Raw genomic sequence first — 24,857 nt, 5'->3', positions numbered from 1 at the left:
ACCATACCTGGCTAATTTCATTTATTTTTTGTAGAGACAGGATCTCACTATGTTACCCAGCCTGGTCTCAAACTCCTGGGCCAAGCGATCCTCCCACCTTGGCCTCCCAAAGTGTTGGGATTACATGTGTGAGCAACCTTGCCTGGCAAGGGAATTTTTTTTAAAGAAACACTTCAGGATTTTTTTTTTCAATGGGTAATAACCCAGAATGAACATTAACAAGTAAAAGTACAGTTGAGCAATGTGAGCCAGTTATTTCCCCAGCAGTAGTGTGGTGTTCTGTATCAGGGAACACAGGGATTATGCATCCTGAGGGCCCAAGCTGCAGAAAACCTCCCATACCTTTTCCATGTCGTCCCAGTTGGTGATGATGCCGTGTTCTATCGGGTACTTCAGGGTCAGGATTCCTCTTTTGCTCTGTGCTTCGTCACCCACATAGCTGTCTTTTTGTCCCATTCCCACCATCACCCCCTAAAAAGGTTCAACACATTATGAGTCAGCATCTCCCAAAACTTGTGAATCAATTACAGCAAGCTACAAAAGGTTAAATCATTGAGATGGAAAGTTCCTCTTCCGATTATCAGCAACAATAAACATATTGAGTCTCATTGCCACTATGCTTTTAAGCAACATTCTGTAGTTGATTGGAAAAAGACCTGAATTGCCTCCAAATAACAGGAGATGTTGGGGCAAAGTCAACTTTACTTTGTATTTTTATCTCCTATGTTCCTTGATGAGCTTTTTTAGGACAGAGATCATGTCTGTCTTGTCCATCACTATAGCAAATTGCATGGCACATATGTGCACTCAATAATTATTTGTTGAAAGAATGTATACAATTTTACATATTTGTTAAATGGCATTTTGTGTCTTATAAATCCTTTAAACTGTACTTTTAAAGTCATCACCTACTCAAAAGAATATGAGCATTATTTTCTAACTATTATAAGCAAAAGCATTGCATCTACAAATAACCACTTGAGGCTTGATTTCTAATGGATAAGTTCATACCAATCAACTGTGAAGGCATTTGCCTAAATTAGTCAGCTACATTTTTTAAAAAAATCATTAAGGTGAAGTTCTTAAAAAATTATTGTTACTAGATTTTAAATTGCACTGGAGTGACTATTTTAGAACTATAAAACAGCCATGGCTACTATGGACCCATAAAATAGCAGCTTGTGCAGAATATCTCCACTGCATAAAGATCAACGAATTCAGACAGACTGCATTCATTGGGAGAGGTTTCTATTATTTATTCTCATGAATATGTCCCAAGCAGAGAGGCATAAACATCAATCAGATAGCCTCAATGCACAAACTACATTTCTGATGTGAAGGAGAATTTCTGAGATGAAATTACTGAGTTTTTACCATGTGATGCCACCAATACTTTGTTTACACATAATATGTAAAATTACCATGTGGCTGTCCAAATATATTTTGTTGACAGCTAATATTATGTAAAATTGCATTTGGTATCAATGCTTGCTTTCATCTAACATCAGCTCTGTATGGTTAAGTGACCTGGACTTTTATTTTAGTTTCTTTCCAAACAGTAGCTTTCGTATACATCAGGATAATGTATAAGCATTTCTGACGGTGATGAAATGATTTTGATGATGATGATGATAATGACTATATTTAGACAAAAAGGACATATGAAAAAGGGGCAGACTTTGTATCTGATAGACACCCATCAGATAATCTGTCTACATTGTATGCGAAATTGGCATTTACTCCTGGACCTTAATCTTCAGAGGTATATTTTTAACATAACTTCTGGGCAGAAAGAGATAGGCAATCTGTGGATAAACATGGACACAGAGGAACCTAATCTGTGCCCTGTTATGTTCCAATCATGATTTTCCTCACCTGATGTCTGGGACGTCCCACGATGGATGGGAAAACAGCCCTGGGAGCATCATCCCCAGCAAAGCCGGCCTTACAGAGCCCAGAGCCATTGTCACACACCAAGGCAGTGCTGTCCTCTTCTTCACACATAGCTGGAGCTGCTTCACAGGATTCTATAGAAAACAGGGAGGAAGGAGCCTCAGCTGTAATTGGGCATTTATGGCACTTACCTGACAACTCCCACCTCCAAGACTGGGTTTGGGGGCCCTATTCTGTTCTCCTAGTGCTATCCCCTGATCCTTATCTAATATAGCATGTATCTGGAAGTACTTTAGTTAGACTATAAGCTTTCAGTAAGGTGAAACTCTGACTTCCGAAACTCTGACTTCTATGTTGATACAACCTTAGTGTAGTGGCCGGCATATCATGTGTTCTCGTTAGCACTTTAAAGGTGGATCGAGCCAGTGAATGAATAAACAAACTGCAGAGCACAGATGGGAAATCCACAGTCTGAGACCAGATCTTTGCAGAGACAAGTTGCCTACCTTATGTTAAAGAAGCATCTAGATTTTCCTGACTGTATCAACCCAAATGCACATTTTTCTAGATAATGCTATGAGGGAGAGGCAGCATGTAAAAATTTAGAAATGTTAAAATGGTCAAGTGTTTAATGGAAAAATCTTTTTGAATCATGAGGACTTTTACTTTACCCTCAAAGAAGCTTTGAAATAAAATTTTCTGAGAAGATGCTTTAAATTTTAGGGGCTGCAATTATCCACCGTTAATAAATGTCACTGTTAAGCTAACAGTCCAACAAGTGAGGGTGAGCCTGATGGATTATATATCATACGGCAGAATACTTTACTGCCATTAAAAAGGTAGAATAAGAGGATAAGCAAAAGGTAGTTCTTATGTAAGAGTAATAGGTTAGAAAAAGTAACATTGTAAATCTCATTAAAATGTATTTTTATGCATTGCAAAAAGAGTAATCATATTTACCAAGATGTTGACTGGCGTTATTATGAAGTGGTAGGTTTTGTAGGTGTTTTTAATTATTTTCCCTTGGTTCTGTCGTATTTTGTAAATTTTCTATATTGAATGTGTATTTCTTTGGTAATAAAACAAAATTTTAAATAACCCATTTTATACTTGGATCTTATACTTGGATCCTTTCATAAAATTAGAAAGGCTGGAGCAGCATATCAACTTACAAATTTGAGAAATTGAAGGCATATTAGAGGACATTTTCATCCAATGCTGTCATTTTCACAAATAATAAAATCAGGAAGTGATTGCTCAAGGGCACACAGGGCATTAGAGGCAGAGCTCCAGCCAGACATCAGGGACTCTTGAGCCACCCCTTGGCTTCCAGTTCAAGATCTCTTCCACTTTTCTAATCACAATTAGGTCGAAATGTTCCATTAAGAGGACACCCAGAGTTACCCGCCTGGCATTGAGATCTCAATTAGGATTTCAAATTGAGAAAATTTCTTCTTCTAAATGGATGAACTGATTGCACCTCCAAATCCATATAAAAAAGGCAGTTCTTTTAAGGAAACGTCTGAGAAGTAGGGAAATAAAATAGCTATTACAGAGTTGGAGTTCTGCCAAAACATTCCCACAAAATCAAACGTGCATCTTGCCAAAGGCCTAAAACTTCCTTAGCAGTGCTTCATGTAAAATAACTCTTTGCAAAGAACATAAAACTGCAATTGAGATGACATATTTTAAAGTCAAGGCATGTAATATTATCTTCAACTGACAAGGAAACCAAGGCTTAAGGAGTTGAAGTGACTTGTCCAAGAGCCTTGAACTGATACATTTAGGACAACAAAGATTTCAGATCACAGTGATTATGAGCTTAGACTCTGAAGGCAGACTGCCTGGATTTGAGTCCAGGCTCCAACACTTAAAAGCTGTGTGATTTTAGTTATTTAACATCTCTAAACCACAATTTCCTTACTATAAAACGGTAATGATACCAGGACATACCTCATGGAGTTCTTATAGAGATTGGATTTTTAAAAGTGTTTAAAATAATTTATAGTGGCAGAGACACTCCAAGTTCTCAATAAATACTAATTTCATCATCATTATTATTACTATCACTGTGTGATTATTTTCATTATCCAGATCTCTTTGTTTCTAACCTTTGCTTTCTTTCCACACTGCTCCAGGCTTAGAATAAAAATAATCAACGTGTGGATTCCACTTGCAAGAATGGACATGGGACTCATGAATGGCTTGCCCTTTCCTTTCCCACCCTTCTTTTCCCTTTCCAGATGCTGAATTATTTTGGCATTCCTGTGATTTGGCTTCCCTCATAGCAGATTAAGAAGCTTTAGAAAAGGGGCGAGAACTATAAAGGAGACAAAAGGGAAGAAGCCTAAGAGCCTGGGGTATCTGTCAGAAGCAGCCAGCCCCAGGGGATAAGCAGGCACTCTATGGATATGCACATAGTGCACTTTCCAAACCAAAAGTAAGGGCTTAAAAGTGGATAAAACATTCAAATTAGGATGGTCTCTGAAAATGGGAAGGTATGGTTACCATGAATGCCGGGATATTTTTAATAACTGTTTTGTTGGGCAGTGATGGCTTGGGAGGAGGGGTTGACTATACTCAGAAAAAGTAGACTGGCCCTCAGCATCAGCAAGAATGCAGAAAAATGTTTTTTACTTGGCCAAAAAAAAAAAAAAAAAAAAAAAGAAAAAGAAAATCTAGGAAGAATGTTATAATGTCCAAAAGGAGCACTGTCATTGAAGAAGTCACTGGGTCCCTGGAAAGAGTCAGCTCAGTGGTTTACAGCTCCTCTCTAACCTGAATGAGCAGTTTGGTTTGGAGCAAAGCATTTCCTAATTAGGTAAAACATGCTCGAGTGTCTGCTTTTGGAACTGCACCCGGGTCAGGGGGTTTGCTCCAACTGACTAGAGTGCATCTTGTGCCAAAAATGAGTCGTTGATGGGAGGGGAAAGAACAGTACCAAGTTCCCAGCTCATTGGTCTTGAAACGCAAACCATATTTAGTCATGAAACACAAAATGCTAGGAAAATCGCAGCATGAAAACTCCAGTCTGGGCTGAAGCTGCCAAGCCTTGATTTGCAGTGAAACTCAGCCTGGGGTGGCAGGGCTGGCTCCACAGGCACACTTGCCTCACCAGGCTGAAGGGAGATTTAAGCTGAGAGAGATGCAAACCAGATATCCAGCCGGGAGGCACACACAGCTGTCAGATGCAGGCTCTGCTCCCTCCCTCTTTCTTTCCAGAGAAAAATTCAGCTGGTCACTTGCTGTGCTCTGCTGCAAATGACCAATCATGTAGATCCGAACTTGTAAGGTCACACATACACATTTCCAACAAAAAAGAGATATACATTTCCAACAAAAGACACTACCAGTTAGAGCCAGGGAAACCCAGAAGCAAATACACAAATTCAGGCACAATCAAAGACTAGGCAATTATTCTCTGTTCACTTCCAGAATCCACTTCCAGACACCTTAGCTGCACCAATAATACAGCCCAATGAAAAAAACTCCTGCACCAAATCAGAACCAAAAAGAAATCTGAGTTTCCAGTGCCTAAATACAAATAAATGTATAACTTACTGCACACAGCTAACCTGCATACCTGTATTGTGCTGAAAGATCTGGGCTGTTTGTTTAGGATGAACATTTTACAGATGACATGCTTTAATAAAATTTTCATATTCTTCTCTGCCCCCTCCATCATACCAAACTACATATTAGCCCTGTCTTTAATGTTAGATCAGTAAAGCCAAAAGCTACAATCATTTTAGTAGTACAATCTTCATTCAGAAATATCAGTGCATGTACCCAGCCAAATCCCTGCAGACGATGTCTTATTATACCGGGTAATTAAAAGAGCCACTGGAATCTATAAGTCACATCCCTGGGCTGGCGCCACTTACCCTGACAGTGCTTGGCTGGGCTTCTCCACACTGGGTGGTGTTCAGGGAAGCTGAACACTGAAGGGTTATATAGCCCCTTGGCCTGCTCTCCTCCCACTTGCTTCCCAAACAAGGAACAAAGACAGACTTGAGCCTGTCGTTCAGTCTAACACAACCATATAGGGACCTCAGCACAAAACTCTCTAATCTGGGTGGCCGGAGGCCTGGGTCTCTTCCACTGCATTCCACTGGTCTGCTCATGAAACGGGAGGCGGCTCAGCTGCCTGTGGGAGATAAACACGCCAAGCCTTCAGAACAACTGCAGAAATGCCCAGAGACACTGAGCTAGGGTAATGGGCAGATGCAGGCATGGTTTGCACATTCCACAGAGGATGCCAGCTTGCTATCATGCTGGAATTTCAGGCCATTTCCTAATAAACTGAGAACAGAAAGGAGCAGAAAGGGCTGCCTCTGCCTAGCACGGACTTTTAAAACTCTTCTACCACGGTAGCATGAAAGGAAGAAAGATATTCCTTCAGTCGTCTATAAATACATAGAGGGAGTGATGGTTTTATGGTAGGCACACTGTTTATAAATCAAGTTCTTGAGGGATGTGAGTGGAAATAGGAATTGAAGTATGGAGATAAGGTTGACAGGCCTATGTCTTACAAAGAGGAATTTGGATGTTAGCATTACTATAACTACATTCATTTTTTTTGGTGCATTAGCTTTGTCTACTAATTTGTCACCGAGCAATTTAGCAGCATAAGTAGGGACCATCCTTTGACCAGAGAGTCTACCCAGCAGCCTGTCAAAGAAATAGTTTGGAAAAGAAAGGAGATTGTTCAGAGGAAGCCTCTCTAGCCCTCCTCTCCGCCCACTAACCTACTTGACAGGAAGTAGAGAGACCAGGTGATATGGTTTGGTTCTACGTCCCCACTCAAATCTTGTCTTGAATTCTAATCTCCATAATCCCCACATGTCCAGAGAAAGGCTAGGTGGGAGGTGACTGGATCACGGGGGCGTTTTCTCCCATGCTGTTCTCATGAAAGTGAGTGAGTTCTCACGAGATCTGATGGTTTTATAAGGCAGTTTTCCCTGCTCTTGCTTGCTCTCTCTCGCCTGCTGCCATGTAAGACACGCCTCTTCCCCTTTTGCCATGAGTTTAAGTTTCTTGAGGCCTCCTCAGCCATGCAGAACTGTGAGTAAATTAAACCTCTTTTCTTTATAAATTACCCAGTCTTGGGTATGTCTTTATAGCAGTGTGAAAATGGACTAAGATACCAGGTGACCCTCTCATTTCTCAAAGATATAAGCCCTCATCTCAAGCACCAATGAATAGCTTCAATGATTTTATATTTGTCTACTAGGTTCTCACTAAACTCATAAAGAAATATTTTTGTGGGCACTGTATTTCTGGACTGTGGACATGTGAGAAAAATCCCAGAATGAGTGGCTTTATTTTACAGCCATGACCAGCTGTTCACTCATGTTACTATGTCAGATCTGTTTGATTAATGGTGCCCACACATATACATACATATATATCTTTGAAGAATTGCACTATTGATTAGAAAATTTTAAATAGCTTAACACTAAATCATAACAGGATTTCTCTATACTGCTCGGGATTTGTCTAGCTTTTACCAACCAGAAAACACAGCCGTTAGAATGTTAAAATATAAAATCTACACGGTACAACATAAAGTTGGGCATTTGGGGTTACTTCATTAATTTTCATCACAGGAATCATGTGAAGCAAAATTTCCATATTTTCTTGAGTAGGAGGGCAATTTGAGTAGAGGAAGGATTCCCCTTCCTCCTGCTTCTGACTCACGCAGTGTCTGTGTAGTCCTTGCGATCTTTATGAAGTTACTGTTCATCTAAACACCAAAGAGAAGAGTTTTTGCATTCACTTTTATGATTCTTACATCATTTCTTCCTTGATTATGGTAGTGTATATCCAAAGCTCTGACAATAATCAGACTATGATGAAATAAAGAGACCCATACTGAAAGAGGACTCAAGGTTTAGTTTTTCTTGCAAGTTTTTTTTCCGAATAATCTATGACACTAACCAGGAAAGACTTATGATTGAAAATAAATTTCTAAACAAGTGATTAAATGATCTTATTGCCTGGGTTTGAGATTTATAGTTTCACATCCCATCCAAGTCTCTTCAGTGAGAGAAACCAGCACTGTATGGGTATGAGTGGGTGTGCAAAGATATCTCCAGCCAAGCGGCCAGATACTTCCTGGGGCCAACTTCCAAGGAGTTATGGAACAATTAGAAAAACAGTAGCTTGTGGGCAAGGACTTCATGTCTAAAACACCAAAAGCCAAAATTGACAAATGGGATCTCATTAAACTAAAGAGCTTCTGCACAGCAAAAGAAACTACCATCAGAGTGAACAGGCAACCTACAGAATGGGAGAAAATTTTTGCAACCTACTCATCTGACAAAGGGCTAATATCCAGAATCTACAATGAACTCAAACAAATTTACAAGAAAAAAACAAACAACCCCATCAAAAAGTGGGCAAAGGACATGAACAGACACTTCTCAAAAGAAGACATTTATGCAGCCAGAAAACACATGAAGAAATGCTCATCATCACTGGCCATCAGAGAAATGCAAATCAAAACCACAGTGAGATACCATCTCACACCAGTTAGAATGGCCATCATTAAAAAATCAGGAAACAACAGGTGCTGGAGAGGATGTGGAGAAATAGGAACACTTTTACACTGTTGGTGGGACTGTAAACTAGTTCAACCATTGTGGAAGTCAGTGTGGCGATTCCTCAGGGATCTAGAACTAGAAATACCATTTGACCCAGCCATCCCATTACTGGGTATATACCCAAAGGAGTATAAATCATGCTGCTATAAAGACACATGCACACGTATGTTTATTGCGGCACTATTCACAATAGCAAAGACTTGGAACCAACCCAAATGTCCAACAACGATAGACTGGATTAAGAAAATGTGGCACATATACACCATGGAATACTATGCAGCCATAAAAAATGATGAGTTCGTGTCCTTTGTAGGGACATGGATGAAACTGGAAAACATCATTCTCAGTAAACTATCGCAAGGACAAAAAACCAAACACCGCATGTTCTCACTCATAGGTGGGAATTGAACAATGAGAACTCATGGACACAGGAAGGGGAACATCACATTCCGGGTACTGTTGTGGGGTGGGGGGTGGGGGGGGCGGGGACAGCATTAGGAGATATACCTAATGCTAAATGACGAGCTAATGGGTGCAGGAAATCAACATGGCACATGGATACATATGTAACAAACCTGCACATTGTGCACATGTACCCTAAAACCTAAAGTATAATAAAAAAAAAAAAGAGAGAAAAAAAAAAAGAAAAACAGTAGCATCAAAAAAAAAAAAAAAAGAAGAAGAAGAAGAAGAAGAAGAAGGAGGAAAGAAAGAAAAACAGTAGCGTCGGGTAACTTGGTTGCAGTTCAGGGACACTATAAAATAAATTCCAAGCTAAAGAACATATCCAAGAATCATTTCCAGACAGGTTGTTCTACAAACATCATGCACCATCTTAGTAAGATTATTTAGTTATGATTTATTGTAAATTCCTTGAGCACTGGGGCAGCACTCTGTAGATTTAGATTAGGCCATGTAAATACTGGCAAATAGCTGTATAATATTGATGTCTGGTAAGAAAAATGATTTTCTGCTGGTGCCGAAAAATTGGGCTGTAGAAATTGTTTTTTTCTAGACTGATCATATGCATTGGCTATTTTGTTCAGTTCATAAAATTCATTTTTCTGAGAAGACACAGTGAGAGCAAGGCAACCTTTCCATTTCCCATCTTTGGAATTCTCCAGGAGAGTCACAAACAGTTCTCCTAAAACAGCCCAGGAAGACAAAGGAATGGAGTCTACGCTGGCACAATGGCCATCCCACCACATCTGCAGGGATTTGCCAGGCTCTGCTCTGTTCCTCATTTGAGCATAATTAATATTCTTCATGGGAAATTTGATTGGACACTTTCTATGAAGGTCTAAAGGCTGGTATTTCAGGGATTTATTTTCATAATGTTTTCACTTATTTCAAAATGTGAGAAGATCAGAGAGAAGATACATGGTATATTAAATGTGAGAAGAACCATGCAACATGAGGATGTGAGGAAGGAATGCAGTGACAATTGGCCCTCAGACCTTGACTTTGTGTAAAGGCAAACATTTTGGATCAATACACGGGGGTTACGATTCAGAGTTGAAATTCCAAAGCTATCATTTACTACCACTGTATCCCCTCTGTGCCTTAGCTTTCTTATAAGAAAAATAGGGTTAATATTCATGCCTTATCACAAGGTGGCAATGAGATATGAGGCATTAATGGGTTAGAAGCACCTAGAACACTGGCCCATGGTGAGCATGATGTAATTATTAGCTATTATTATCGTCGGATGCTCTGTAATGAGGAAGTTAGTTTTAGAGGTGAGACAGACACTTTTTCAGACAACAAAAGTGCAGAGGTAAACTCTTACCCAGAAGACTCTGACACTCTGTGTTTCCTATTGCTGCTCTAACAAATTATGACAAACTTACTGGCCTCAAACAACACAAATGTATTCTGTTACGATTCTTGAGGTCAGAAGTCCAAAACAGGTTTTCAATAGGCTAAAATCAAGGCATTCCTTCTGGAAGCTCTTGTGGGGGTCTATGTCTTTGTATTTTCTAGTCTCTAGAGTCCACTTGGCTCACGGCTGCTTCCTCTTTCTTCAAAGCCTGCAGCAGAGCATCTTCAAACTCTCTTTCCGACACTAATCTTCCTGTCTCCCTCTTAGAAGGACCTTCGTGAATATATTGGGCTCTGATGGATAATCCAGGATAGTTCAACATAATCTTCCCATTTTTAGATTATTGATTTAATCATATCTGCAAAGTCACCATTTTGTGTGTAAGGTAACATATCCACAGGTTTAGGGGATTAGCAGGTGAACATCTTGCGGGGAGGATTCATTATCCCGCCTATTACATACCCCCATCTCGCCACCCAATGTGTTTCCCATTACATGTCAAGGTGTTTATACCAGTTTCTCAGTTTCCAAAAAGTATTTCTGCCAATAGTGCTGGCATCAGATGTACTTACTACACTTAATAAACACTACCTTAGACTGTTTGTGCTGCTGTAACTAAATAGCTGAGACTGGATAGTTTATTTAAAAAAGAGATTTATTTCTCACATTTCTGGAAGCTGGGAAGTCCAGGATCAAGGTGCCAGCATCTGGTGAGGCCCTTCTTGATGTGGCATCCCATGGTGGAAGAAAAGGCGAACCTGCTCCCACAAGTCTTATTTATAGTGGCGTTAATCCATTCATGGAGGCAGAGCCCTTATCAATTAAACACCTCCCATTAGGCCTCATCTCTCAACACTGTTGCCCTAGGGTTTAAGTTTCCAACACATGAATTTTGGGAGACATATTAAGATTATAGCAGACACTTAAGACACGGTACACAAGTCTTATCTTAGGAAAGGGATCAGAAAACTGTAACGCTACATGCCCATGATCTTGTAATGGCCAACTAGGAAAGTGGAATAAACTCGTATCACTCCTTTATGCTTTTCAGAATGTCTAGATAATGTAATGTATTTATAAGATTCATGAGGCACCTTCAAGAGCTTTATTGTATTTTTGTTTATGAAAGAACAAAATACATGTCAGATTGCAGAATAGCACCGTTAGATTTAGGAGACAGAACAACTTTTAACATTCTCTTTGTCATCAAAGATAACCTGAGAAATTAGGTTTAACCATGAAGAACAGAGAGCTTTAAAAGATGTTTTAAATTCCTGGAAAAGAAGGATAATATCTATTACTCCTTTGTCAATTGCACTTACATTTTTTTCTGCCTCTCCTGCCTTATCTACCCCAACTCAGAACTAATATGTGCCAATATTGCCCCGGTGATATGGAACAATGGACTTTCCCATTAACAAGTCAGACAAGCTCATAACTGAGGACGTTTGCTCAGGCTGCTCCTCTGCCTGAAACAGTATTTCCCCCATTTACTCCTCTAACTCCTTTCCTAATGCCATCTCTTCTTTTAGCACACTTTAAATATCCTCCTAAACTCAGCTTAAGTACCCCCTTCCCCTAGGAAGCCCTCTCTACCCACTTTTTTTTTGAGCTAGAGTCTTGCTCTGTCACCCAGGCTGGAGTGCAGTGGTGCAATCTCGGCTTACAGCAACCACCACCTACCAGGTTCAAGCGATTGTCCTGCCTCAGCCTCCCAAGTAGCTGGAATTACAGGCGCCTGCCACTGTGCCTGGCTAATTTTTGTATTTTTAGTAGAGACAGGGCTTTACCACCTTGGCCAGGCTGATCTCGAACTCCTGACCTCGTGATCTGCCTGCCTCAGCCTCCCAAAGTGCTGGGATTACAGACGTGACTCCCTACCCAGTTCTACCCAACTCATTTTGGTTAAGGGTGCCTCCTCTGTTTATCCATACTACTTTGTGTTTGCCTCTCTCATAGCACTCACTATATTGTTCTATAATAATATGTCCAACTATAATGTGTTTGAAGGCAGACTAAATTGAGTTCATCTTTGCATTCCTAGAGCCTGGAGCATTCAGTAAAGGTTTATTGAACTGAACTGAATAAAGCACAGAAAATGCTTAGCAAATGGTCAAGGATATTCTGAAGTGAGGGCAAATAAAAATAAATCAACTAATAGTTGTCAGACAATGCTATGAGCTATTTGCTCTACATACATAAACTCATTTAATCCTCACAGCAGCCATAAGGAATACTATTTTTCCCATTTACAGATGAGGAAATGGAGGATCAAATAAGCCAAATAACTTGCATGGCCCCAGAGCTGGTAAGTGGTAGAGCAGGGATGCAAACCCAGACCCATCTGACACCAGAAATTGAGTTGAAGCACATGCACAGAGGTGTGGGTAGTGGCCTGTATGTCAGGCTCCACCCAGGTAGTAGGGAGCATGAGGTTAAATCATCAAGCAAAAGCAGATGACCTCACTATTCAACATCCTTGCCTCATGAAAGCCTGGGCACACAGGACAATATTGGCACCAGCTAGCTCAAGTGAACCCAGTATTAGCTCTTTTCTCTCAAGCTGACTAGACCCAACTGCCCCAGCTTCCTACTGATTGAAGCTCTCCTTCACAAAAGACTTTGGATCTACAGGATGACCAAGGTTCCTGGTGTATCCGAGGGGTTTCCTTGGTCCTGGGGGGGAAGGGAGGATATGAGACTTTCAGTGCTTTAAAAAGTCCCAGGAAATCTAGGATGAGTTGGTTATTTGAATCATCATCAATGATTAGAGCAGCCTGTCCTGTATATTACTCATAGGGACTCTTCCTTTCAGAAGCCTTTGGAGAAGACCACAAACAGCCATTTATACCAATGGTATTGACCAGCGTTGTCCAACAGAACTTACTGCAATGATGGAAATATTCAACATCAGTGCTGTCCAATACAGTGACTACTAGCCACATGTGACTATTGATCATTGAAATGTCTATAGGAATTTTTAAATTTTATTTAATCTTAATTAAATTTTAATTTGAATAGCCACATGTGGCTACTGACTTTCATATTGGACAGCACAGGAGTAATAAGTTTTAAATTTGGCTGCAACTGAAATTGCCTAAGGGGCTTAAAAAATCCCAATGCACAGGCTACACTCTAGATCAATTAAATCAGAGCATCTGAGATGGGACACAGATGTCTAATGTGTATCCAAGAATAAGAACCTTCAGAATAGACCAGGGATCCCAAAATATGGCCTACGAATTGACTGCATCAGAATCAACAGAAGAGTGTATTAATAATATGCAAAGCTGACTCTCTTTCCCCTTAAATACACCTCCTAAATTATAATCCCTGGAGAAGACCTTAGAGTCAATTTTCCAAAATAAACTTTTCATCTTAGAATAGAAAAGTTGTGAAGATAGTACAGAGAATTCTCATATACCCTACACTTAGTTTCCCCTAATATTAACATATCACATTACTGCGGTACATTTTCCATAATTAATGAACTGATATTTACACATTATTAAGGAATCTTCAGAATTCATTCTGATTTCCTCAGCTTTTACTTAATGTTCCTTTTTGTTCAAGGATACCACACTGCATTTAAGTCAAGTCTCTTTAGCCATGTCCTCTTAGCTGTGACAGTTTCTCAGACTTCTCTTATTTTTAATGACCTTGACAGTTTTGAGGAGTATTGGTCAGATGTTTTGTAAACTGTCTCTCAGTTTGGATTTGTCTGATGTTTTTCTCATGATTAGACTGAAATCACATGTTTTTGGGAAAAAGACCCTAGAGGTAAGTTGCTATTCTCATCCCTTGATATCAAGACAAGATGCTACCAGGATGACTTATCACTATAGATGTTCATCTTAATCACTTGACTAATGTTTGCCAGGTTTCACTACTGTAAAATTATTTTTCTGTCAGTATCTTCCATACTATACTCTTTGGATAGAAGTTACTAAGTACAGCACACACTTAAAGAATGGAGAGTTACACTTGACCCCCTTGAGGACAGAGTATTTATATAAATTATCCAGAATAAAAATCTATTTTTGATACAATCCTCAATGATTCTTTTTCATAACAAAATTTGGGAATCACTCAGACAAACAGCTGAAGGAGGCAGAACCACATGACATCCAGTTTGACCCTGATTCTCTGTGTGTGGATGACATGGTGAACTGGCGGATTTGCTAGACTTCTGTGAAGACTAGCTGATAGTCACTTATTTAGTCTAGAAACCAGATCACTGCTCCTCTAAACACAGAACAGTGAATAAACATAGAATTGTTGATATTACCACCAAGGAGTGTTTTGGAGTTGGAATCCAGCATATCAGAGGAGAAAAAAGCCATACCAAGAAGGATACATATAGTGCTTTGGACCAAAATCATAGCAACTAAGAGGCATTCCCTAAAGAAGAAAAAATATCAGTGGTGTCAGGTAGAGAAATAGGGAACTGGTGGCCAGAATGTTCCTGGGATATATGGCCATGTGAAGAGGACTACCATGACCCACTGGCATGTACAGGACACTTTAGAGCTACAATACCATTATTGACAACAATGACAAACATTCACTAAGTCGTTAGCAGAGTTAGTTTACGGTGTAAAGGATGATTCAGAAATCACCCTTTGTCACTAGTGGGTTCCTTGAACTAGCAACAAAGCTGTCTTACCAAGGGGAAAGTGTTTTACTATTGCTGTTTATAAGCCACAGAAAGTCTCTGTTCTCTGGATCGCTGCTTGGCTTTGGTAAAGCTACAGCTAGAAACTCAACCTCTTGGTTTCTCAGAACATTAATTAGTGCATTGTTCAATTTTAATAATCAAGGAGTGTGTGTGTGTTGAGAATTGTGGGAGGTTTAGAAGCCTGGTCACACACAGGAGCAGCTCTGAGTAACTGAGAATGCTTAGTCAGAAGTGAGGACTACGGGAAGACACTTAATGCACTGAAGTGATGTGAGGTAGAAGAGTGAGTGTTTTTCATGTTCCCTGTGAAAATATAAGTAGCACTCATGGGTTATGTCTACAAAGAAATAGATTTCCTTCACCTTCACCTAGAAACATAAGTTAAAGTTTCTAACAACCTAGCAACACAGAGGACAGATTGCCTTATGGGATAGTGAGTGTTTTGTCCATTGAATTAAGTAAGTGGATGCAAGATGACCTCAAGGCTATTATAGAAAAGGTTTGTGTACTATGTAGAAAATGTGAAGAGACTTTTAAGGATCCCTTAATTCTTTCACTTTCCATCCTCTTGATATAGTATGAGTGACACCTTGCCAACTGTCTGGGATGTCACTGCTCATCTCTGTTTCTTCATCAGTGTCAGCTGTTACACATATACAACATGCACTTAGAAGAGTGTGTTGCTTTTCTTAAACTGGCTGATTTATACACATCAGAGGAAGACATAACTTAGGCAAGAATAGCCACAGAGTAAGAGAGAGACCCTCAGTGTAGAGATCCACAGTCCTGACTTTGCCATCAAGACGCTCTTATGAAAGAGGACAAGATCTTTACATCTCTGAATCTCAATAATCTTTCCTAAAATGAAGACTTTGTGCTAATTCACCTCTCAGTTTTCTTCTAGTTCTGGCATTCTATACAGTCTTCCCTTTGTCCTTATTCTCAAACGGTGTTTGCTAGGTTTCAATGAAAAGGCACTGGCCGGGCGCGGTGGCTCACGCTTGTAATCCCAGCACTTTGGGAGGCCGAGGCGGGCGGATCACGAGGTCAGGAGATCGAGACCACAGTGAAACCCCGTCTCTACTAAAAATACAAAAAATTAGCCGGGCGTGGTGGCGGGCGCCTGTAGTCCCAGCTACTCGGAGAGGCTGAGGCAGGAGAATGGCGTGAACCTGGGAGGTGGAGCTTGCAGTGAGCCGAGACTGCGCCACTGCACTCCAGCCTGGGCGACAGAGCAAGACTCCGTCTCAAAAAAAAAAAAAAGAAAAGGCACTAGGCTTTATTATTCAGTGAAAATCACAAACGTTAGTGTTTACTGATGGTGCCTTAGAAAATATAAATGACAGGATTATGGCTGCATTGATTTGCCTTTCTACTTCTTAACTTCTCTGTGTGCACACCCTTTATATGATATTTTTGCCATGCATCAGTAATCTATATTCCAAAATCTAAGACAAGTTTTGCAAATTCAGATGCCTATTGGGGCAGGGATGACTGAAAAGGCCAAGTGGTACTTCTGATAAACAGAAGACCTAGGTCTCCTGCAAGGGATTGGCCACCACTCAGCCCCATCTGTTGTTGTAATGCTAGTTCAGAGTTGCCAGATCTTCCACTTTTTATGAGAAGGTAGAAATTGTAACCTTTATGCAAAATCCCTTCATTTAAAATGATGGCAGTTAACTAACATTTTTAAAAAAGGACAACAGGCTAAATCAATGTTTTCTGTGGGTTTTCAGTTTTTAAATTCTGATCTACAAACAACAATAGCCAATCCAATCACAGCTCCAGTGCTTCCTGACACCCCAACCTACAGTATTTCAATAGGTAATTAAATAATAAGAAAACAAAAGTATGAAATGTCATCAAGAATTAGTGGTTTAAAAAAAGAGAGGAGATAGTCTCAGTTAGGATATTTCAGACAGGTATCTGCCTGCCTTACTTTGTTATCAGCTTCTTAGATGTGGTTCTGTAACTTTCGCTTAGGAAGGAAGTAGTAACAAAAGCTCTTGGCTAATTGTCTTTGGTGACAAATACCACAGATGTGTTATATCCCAAGTGTATGAACATAAGAGTGTCACACACTATTTCAGTGTCTGAAATAAAAAGAAATGACCATTTTATCAGCATGTGATTACCATGATGTGGAATAAACTTCATAAGTGTATTACTCTGTTCTCATGCTGCTAATAAAAACATAACCTGAGACTGGGTAATTTATAAAGGAAAGAGGTTTAATGGACTCACAGTTCCACATGGCTGAGGAGGCCTCACAATCATGGTGGAAGGTGAAGGAAGAGCAAAGGGACTTCTTAAATGGCAGCAGGCAAGACAGTGAGAGCAGGGGAACGCCCCTTTATATATATATATTTTTGCAAAAAGTCACATGGATGAAGCTGGAACGCCCCTTTATAAAACCCTCAGATCTCGTGAGACTTATTCACTGTCACGAGAACAGCACAGGAAAGACCCACCCCCATGATTCAATTACCTCCCATCAGGTCACTTCCATGACATGGGGATTATGGGAGCTACAATTCAAGATGAGACTTGGGTGGGGACACAGCCAAACCATATCAATAAGAAAACCTGGGAAAATTTCCAGGATGCCAATTTTCTGGGAAGCTTTCGAGGAGCATAGGTTTGGAGCAAATGCCTACTAATGTCTTAGTGTAAATGTATTTCCAGAGATTCTCAGAGGGGAATGGAACTTACATTTATTTAATGCCTACTATGTCCCCAAGTATAGTACTTATTATATAGATAATAGGATGAATAAAATAGTTTATTTCTTACTCTTCAGGAGTAAGGGATTAAACAGTAAGTCTGACTTACTAGGAAAGGAATGACTAGAATCTCATGAGAATTTTAAATTTTTTACACTCACCTTATTTTATTTAGTCAAGACATTTTTGTCCCTCTCCTAGAGGCCACTCTGGGAAGTTAAGCAGTTTCAGCAATGCTTACCAATGCTCATATCTCTGGACCTATTTAAACCAAATTTAAACCTATTTAAAGCAAATACTTTCGGATCACTGTAGTGTTGGCACGTCTCTATCCCTGGAGAGTGAATTTGATTTTTGTCTGCAGCCAAGTGCCATTCTCATTGGAGGCTAGTGAAGAAGGTGAGTTGACAAGCTTGAACATTACCATTTTGGGTCTAAAAAGAAGTAGATTCTAGAGTAATCAAACTAATATCTGTGTTTGGCTTGTAAAGAACCAAGATGTACAGTCTCCATTTAGCTATACATTCTGGCAGCTTTTCTTAAACTTGTCTTTTTTTCTGCATGTCCACATTTTATTACAATGCTACAGTTTCTAATCATCTTTTAGCTAGACTAAAAGGCTCTTTCCTACTTTGGCGTCTAATTTTGTATTCCTATTTTTCCTAACAGGCTCTATCTAAGTTTAGTTCTATATTAGTTTACTTTACTTTGGTTTAGTTTCGTATGTTTTTATATTATTTTTATTTTATTATATAATTTGTATATTTTGTTATATATTTTAGTTTACTTTAGTTTCATATATTTACTTTAATATATTTTAGTTTAGTTTCATATATTTTGCATTGTATGGGAGGAAAAAAGAATTGTCTCTCTATTCTGAATTCTTATCTACAACCCCTGCAAAAAAAAGGCAGATTAAAAAGAAAAAAGCAAACAGAAGTTTATTAACAAATAGCCTTCATGTATATATGGGAGATACCCAGGGAATGAGCAATTCTCAAAGAGGTGACTTAGAACTCTGGTTTATGTGGCATCATCAACGAAGAACAACACATTGGTGGGGAAGTAACAAGACAAGGGGAAAGGATCTTGAGTTTCTAGGGGTGGCAATTTGTGGTAAAACAAATACATGGGAAACTAATGGTAGACAAAAGGTTATATAGTAAAGTCTGTTATGTAGATTTCTCTGTGCCATCTTCAGGCAAGCAAGGGCCTAAGGTCATCCCTGGTGATCAACCTTTGTCCTTCTTGGTAGAGAGGGAAGGAGGGACATCTTTGTAAGTGTATGTTCTGCTTTTAAGCAAATACGAGTAGGGCGGAGAGATTTTTTGTATCTACTTCTCGATTGCTTTCAGCTCAAAATAATCCTTATGCCAGAGAGGCATATTTTAGGGTGGCATATTCAGCTACCCTGCAGCATATAGTATCTACATGTCCTGTACCAACTGGTCTCTTTCCCTGTCTGCAGCTATACAAATTAAGCTATTATGAAAGCATGGTCATTCAAAGGAGGCACCGTTTTTGCTGCTCCTTTGCAACTTTCTCTTGCCCGCCTGTTTTTCCTTTGCCCTCTGTTTGCTGCTCTTTTGCAACTTTCACTCCAAGCTTTACAAACATTTTTAGTGTCTTAAGTTTCCTCCTTCCCCACAACACACAAATTCATATAGTCCAGCCCTTGTGTATTCTATTTCCAGAGCTGGGATAGCTTCCCTTTTCTTCTTCTGCCAAAACATGTTTCTGCCTTATTTTAAAAGCCTACTCAAAATTCATCCACAGCAAACCTTCTTAGATGCATTTTTTCTACAGGGAGAATGCTCCAATTGCTCCAGTGATTTCATCAGCACACTTACTTGATGTAAGCTCTTATATTTTCTCACATTTGCAGTATATTCACCATTAGGTTGTAAACTTTTGGAGGCAGCCAGTGTGTTCATTTTCCCCTTAAGGCACCCTGCCCTTCTACATATAGTAGAAACTCAGGAATTTATTTAAGCAACTTTCTGTTTTCCCCAAACCTTAAAAGAGCTGTCTGAAATGACCATCTCAGACGTTGTTATTTTCAGAAAGTTTCCCTGATTTATTTTAAGGAAAGAACAGATAAGATGCGTAAGATAAGGGACATTCTCTGGCTGTAGGCTTCTTTAGCACATTTCAGGATTATTATAACGTACAAGCCTTGCCCTGTTTTCCTTAAGCAGCACGCGGCTGCCTAGTGTACTTGCTTTAGGAGGTCAAACACATTAGGTATACCAACATATCGACCACCAAAAGCCAATGCACAGAACAGAGGTCCTCGGGCAAGCAGGTTGAACCATAGTTGCAAGGTCAAGCCATTAAGCAAAGCATCCAAGGGTGACCATCATGCTTCCCCCTGCGTTTCTGCAAAGCACAGATTTTCCCAGGGATTGCTGAGCAAAGAGCCCCTTACTAAAGAAACAGCAGACTCCACGGAAGAGTGTCAAATTTATGATCCACTGCTGGTTTGGGCTGATTTGCTTTTAACTAATTATTGATCACCATAATGACTAACTTTTGAAAGAGCCCTGCCAAAAATAAATATTCCTTAAATGAGGTACACCAATGTTTTTTTCCACTCCAGTCCTTGAAAATAGTGAGTTACAGCAGAGTTTCCTAAAGCATGGCCTGAATTTACAGAACCATAGTCAACAGAATCACTTGGGCAATTTGTTAAAATTTATTAGGTTGGTGCAAAAGTAATCACGGTTTTTGCCATTGAAAGTAAGGGTCCTAATACATTCCTGGGGCTCACCTGAGCCAGGCTCTCTGGCATGGGGCCTAGAGATCTGCATTTAAACAAGAGCCACACAGAAGCACTTGGACAGAGGGTAAGAAGGGAATGTGATATTGAACTCTCAAAAGTACAGAAGAATAGTGTGGAATGATCTTCATCAATATTATCATAGCTTTTTCTTCTTAGATTATAGGATCCCAGGCTTATGTCCTCAGAGAACAGAATGGAGAGCAGATTTATAGACAGGGAAGGGGATTGGACAGGACTGTGGGCCTGCATTCTATTTTAGGCCCTGCCTCTGATTGTCTGGGTGGCTTTGAAGAGTTCACTAAGCCCTTTGGACCTCGTTTTGTAATCTATAAGTGTGTGGGCCTATTATTTTAATATCCTGTCTACCTCTAACAATTTCTGATTGAAATACTGAATTTGAAAATATAAATAGGCAGTATAAACTCTTCTGTTTATCTGTGGTGTCTGTGAGGTAATAAGCAGAAGAGGTTGATAGTTTCACAAAAAGAAAGCATGACTTAGACAGAGTGCCTAAAATTCTGTCCTGGGAGCCAGGACCTTCTCATCTACCGGCTGTCTGTGTTTGGGCAATTACCTGCATATCAGTTTCCTCATCTGCAAAATGACAATGGCACTTGCCAGCCACCACTTTTCAGGGATCCTGAGCAGATCAAAGACATAGCCTGCTCAAATGTTTTGAAAACTATTAAGTGCCAATCAGATTAGCAGTTGTCACTCAAATTTGGATTAATTAGGGCAGATATTAGGTGTCAGGTGGTGTTTAAATCCTTGTTGTCCAGAGTGACATGGGAAGCACTGGAAGCTTAGGATACCATTAGGAGATCCTGAGGCTTGAGTGAGAAGATCCCATAAAGAGCAACATGGCTCAAACAGCGCCAAGAGGGCAGGCTGTGTGCCAACATCAGCCTGGGAGTTTATACAACACTTATTTTAGCATCAGACCTACTTTAGCCCCTAGAAAAGAAAGTGAACAGGAAGAGACCCTCGAGATATCTTTGGATGCGTCAAGAATTTTAAAAGCTGCAACTTGGAATTCAAAGCATTCGCTTCCTTTTCCAACAAAATAGAGACCCTATAGGGTAATTTTGTACTGAAGAGCTCCCACTTCTTTAAACCTGATTGGAGTTTGAGATAGTTGGAACAGGACAAGACTCTTATTATCTATGATAAAAGGCATCATCAAGTAAGGGCAAGAGTATGGGCTCTGGAGGTAGGTTGGATTCATATCCCAGTTTTCAACAATTTATTTTGAGTCCCTTGGCAAATCATCTAGCATCTCACCTCAGTTTTTTCATCTATAAAATGAGAAGGATGTAACACCTGCTTCATCAGGTGGTGATGAGGACAGATGCAAGAATACAGTGGAATACTGAATTCTTGTGACTTTCAATATTCTATTCCTCAGCACTGTCCCATGCTTATATGCATTTTATGACAATCCACGTTACCTAAGCCCAAATTATTACATGCAGTACAGCTTGGTAACCTTCAAACACTAACCAAATCAGGTATCAGAACCCTTGTTTCTTGAACTTTCAAAGAGAGAAGATGAACATATAAAATAGAATATTTTGTTTCATGATTTTGTTACTGTAAGCCATGTCTGGCAAAGGCCAGTACAAGGAAAATGGGCTGAATCTCTGTGAATTACATCAGCAGGTTCAGAAGAAATGATGGCTCACACACCTGAACTCATTTCAATCATCCCTAAATTTAAAACGGGAAAATGGTTGGCAAAGTTGTTCCCTTTCTTCTGCTGGAGAAACTACTTGAAATAAATATGAATTTGAATTTTACATGAATGATATTTCAATAGTTTGTTAGTATGGTTATCATACTTCAAGTTTATGGCTTATCCAGAAATCAAACAACTATAGTAACCAGATAAAAGTCCTTTATTTTTTCTGTAACATATAACAGTAATTGGAGTTTTCTACTTGTGACCTTAAGGTGTGTTGTCATGGTCTTGACATTTCTGCAGAAGTAAACTATTTAATTCAGTAGTTTCTGTGTTTGCAGTTATTTGTATTTAACTTGTATTTTGCATATTTAATTTGTATTTAAATCGTTAAAAACTGGTAACTCAGAAATGTTAGGTATAGACATCCTCATTTATCCAGAACATTTGACTAACCAGACACCTAATTATGTTTTGAGTGGTCCTATCTGTGCATTTAATGAATGTTCTTATTTTGTAGCCAGGATATGTAATACAGGTGATTCCTTTCAGCGACCGGAGCTGGACAAATCTATATGCAGGGTTTTTTATCATCTTGGGTTTAAAACTCATAATGGAACAATTAAAACTATGTTTGTTTTCCTGAATCCATGACAACAATAACTTTATTCCAAAACCAGCTGTGAACGTTGGTAACACGGGCACTCTGCTGACCTGAAAGAATGCAGGCACGGTCTGCATTTTGCACACATATTTGTCGGTAGAGTACTTTTTTGGTAGAGAGGAAGAGAAAATTCTGGCTTCTTTGGAGAAGTGGATGTAGGCAATCCCTCCTCCAAAAGTAGTCAAAATACCACTCCAGAGAACCTTGACTTTATAAGGGAAGGCAGCTTCTGAATCACTGAAAGCCTTTTCCTCCTTAATTCTCACTGGCTGGCCTGGAATGAAGCTCTGCTAAAAATGTTACAGGCAGCTGTTGATATAGGCATTTCTGTCCTCTTTTCTAGTACCATAATGTGTGCATGTTAAAGAGATTCTGCAGGTCCCTTATACCTTACTCGCCCCTTTTAAAGCCTTCTTCTTGGAAAGTAGATGTGGAGGATCTCCTAGAATTGGAAAAGTTTCTGTCTTTCAGAAATTTGTGTAGGTTTGGTATTCATAAACATTACATTATTTGATGTCTCCCCCCACCCCCCACCCCGCAATACTACACAGAGATGAAAAATGTGTTTAGGTGGAAGATCCTCCTAAATAAGAAGGAAAGGTTTGGAAAGCTGTTATCTGGGTTGTATTACAACTTTGTGTTTTTTTTCTCTCTCTCTCTTATTAAATAATACTCAAGACAAACACTTTTATAAGTAGGATCTCGATTTTTGAGGCAAGAAGTATAATCTTAAGCAGTGAGAATGGGGGAATTTGGAGCACATTATTATTTCCATAGGATCAGCATAGATTTCCATATTGTCCAAATTACTTTGCCATTTCTTTCACTTCCCAAAAAAAGGTCTTTAGTGTCAATTTTCCATCAAAAAAACAATCTTTGGAAGAAGTGAGTATTCCCACATTCTGCTGTGCCTTAGGGCATCAGCTGTGCCCAGACCCATGCTTGTAAGGCTGAGTGGCCACTCTGCTTTTGATGTCTGTATTTGAAAAAGCCTACAAATCCAAAGAAAGCATGCCCCCATTGGCGTGGTCTCTGTTGTGCAAAGGAGACTTTCAGAGCTTTAGGCTCCATCTGTCATGATCGTTTTTCAAACAGACTATTTTTTAGATCAGTTTTATGTTCACAGCATCAAGATCACTTTTTTTTTGGCTGGTTTACTCCTACTCAAATTGTTTCTGGCTCTCTGGGATAACCAGTTTCTCAAGGAAAGAAGCTTCCTCTGACCACCATACCATCCTCCCAACTATATCTTTTCGTATACGTTGATAGCACTCTATTTTTCCTTCATAGTACTTATTGTAGTTTGTAGTAATACACTTGATACAATTATTTCATTCGTATACATCTTCCTCATCAGCCTAGGGAAGGGACTCTGATTGTTCACCATCGTATCCCAGTATCTAGCACAGTGCCTAGGGGATAGGAGGGGCTCAGTAAATATCTCTTGCAAGGATGTTGTTAAATTGTAAACTCTGCCAAGGCCTTTATGTTGAATGAATGAATGAACGAATGAATGAATGCCTCTAACTCTTCATAAAATAAACACTTTTTGGAAAAAATTGCTCATGGCAGACCTCAGATGTAACCACACTGATAACTGGAAAGAAAAATGAATTTAGATGGGTTTTTAGAGATAGAAGAATGTTTCTAATATTCAAGCAGTCCATAAATCCCTTATACTTAATGTTAAAATTCAGGATATGATACCTAAAGAAAGGTTTTACTGTACCTGGATCAAGGCACCTACCAACTTTTTCTCTACTCAAAGGCAAAGTCACTACCCTGTTTAAGTAGCTCTTCAGATGTTTCCATCTCAAGAAACATCTCTTCAATCTCTCCCTTGTATTCCACCTTCCAGAACCACCCAGAAATTCTAGTAAAGTCTTATTGACCTGATTGTCTGTCCTCTTCACTGAGTTCCTTTTGAATGCAGCAAATTGCTGTGCCCTTTTCTGACTTCCATTTCACTTTTATCCAGCTTCATAGGAGCTTAGGCCCCTGCTTGTTGAGGA

At 39.5% G+C, this 24,857-nt stretch overlaps 1 protein-coding gene across 3 annotated transcripts in view; it reads right to left on the bottom strand.

Annotated features, from left to right (window-relative positions):
- Nucleotides 1–24,857, bottom strand: part of ACTA2 (actin alpha 2, smooth muscle) — a 109,323-nt gene that overhangs the window by 11,561 nt on the left and 72,905 nt on the right. For 2 of the 3 annotated variants that reach the window (XM_058436232.1, XM_058436233.1), the window contains exons 2-3: nt 1,876–2,027; nt 343–471 (exon numbers count right to left, since the gene is read on the bottom strand). In XM_058436232.1, the coding sequence (XP_058292215.1) occupies nt 343–471; nt 1,876–2,004 (258 nt within the window). In that variant the 5' untranslated portion in view covers nt 2,005–2,027. Of the gene's footprint in view, nt 1–342; nt 472–1,875; nt 2,028–5,777; nt 5,821–24,857 lie in introns of those variants that run through there. The other variant, XM_032137345.3, reaches the window with a different exon arrangement.

This window comes from Hylobates moloch, unplaced genomic scaffold (assembly GCF_009828535.3).
Source record: "Hylobates moloch isolate HMO894 unplaced genomic scaffold, HMol_V3 SCAFFOLD_3, whole genome shotgun sequence".
Classification (NCBI taxonomy): domain Eukaryota; kingdom Metazoa; phylum Chordata; class Mammalia; order Primates; family Hylobatidae; genus Hylobates; species Hylobates moloch.
Note: the sequence above shows the minus strand (reverse complement) of the source record. Positions and strands in the feature narration are given on the sequence as shown.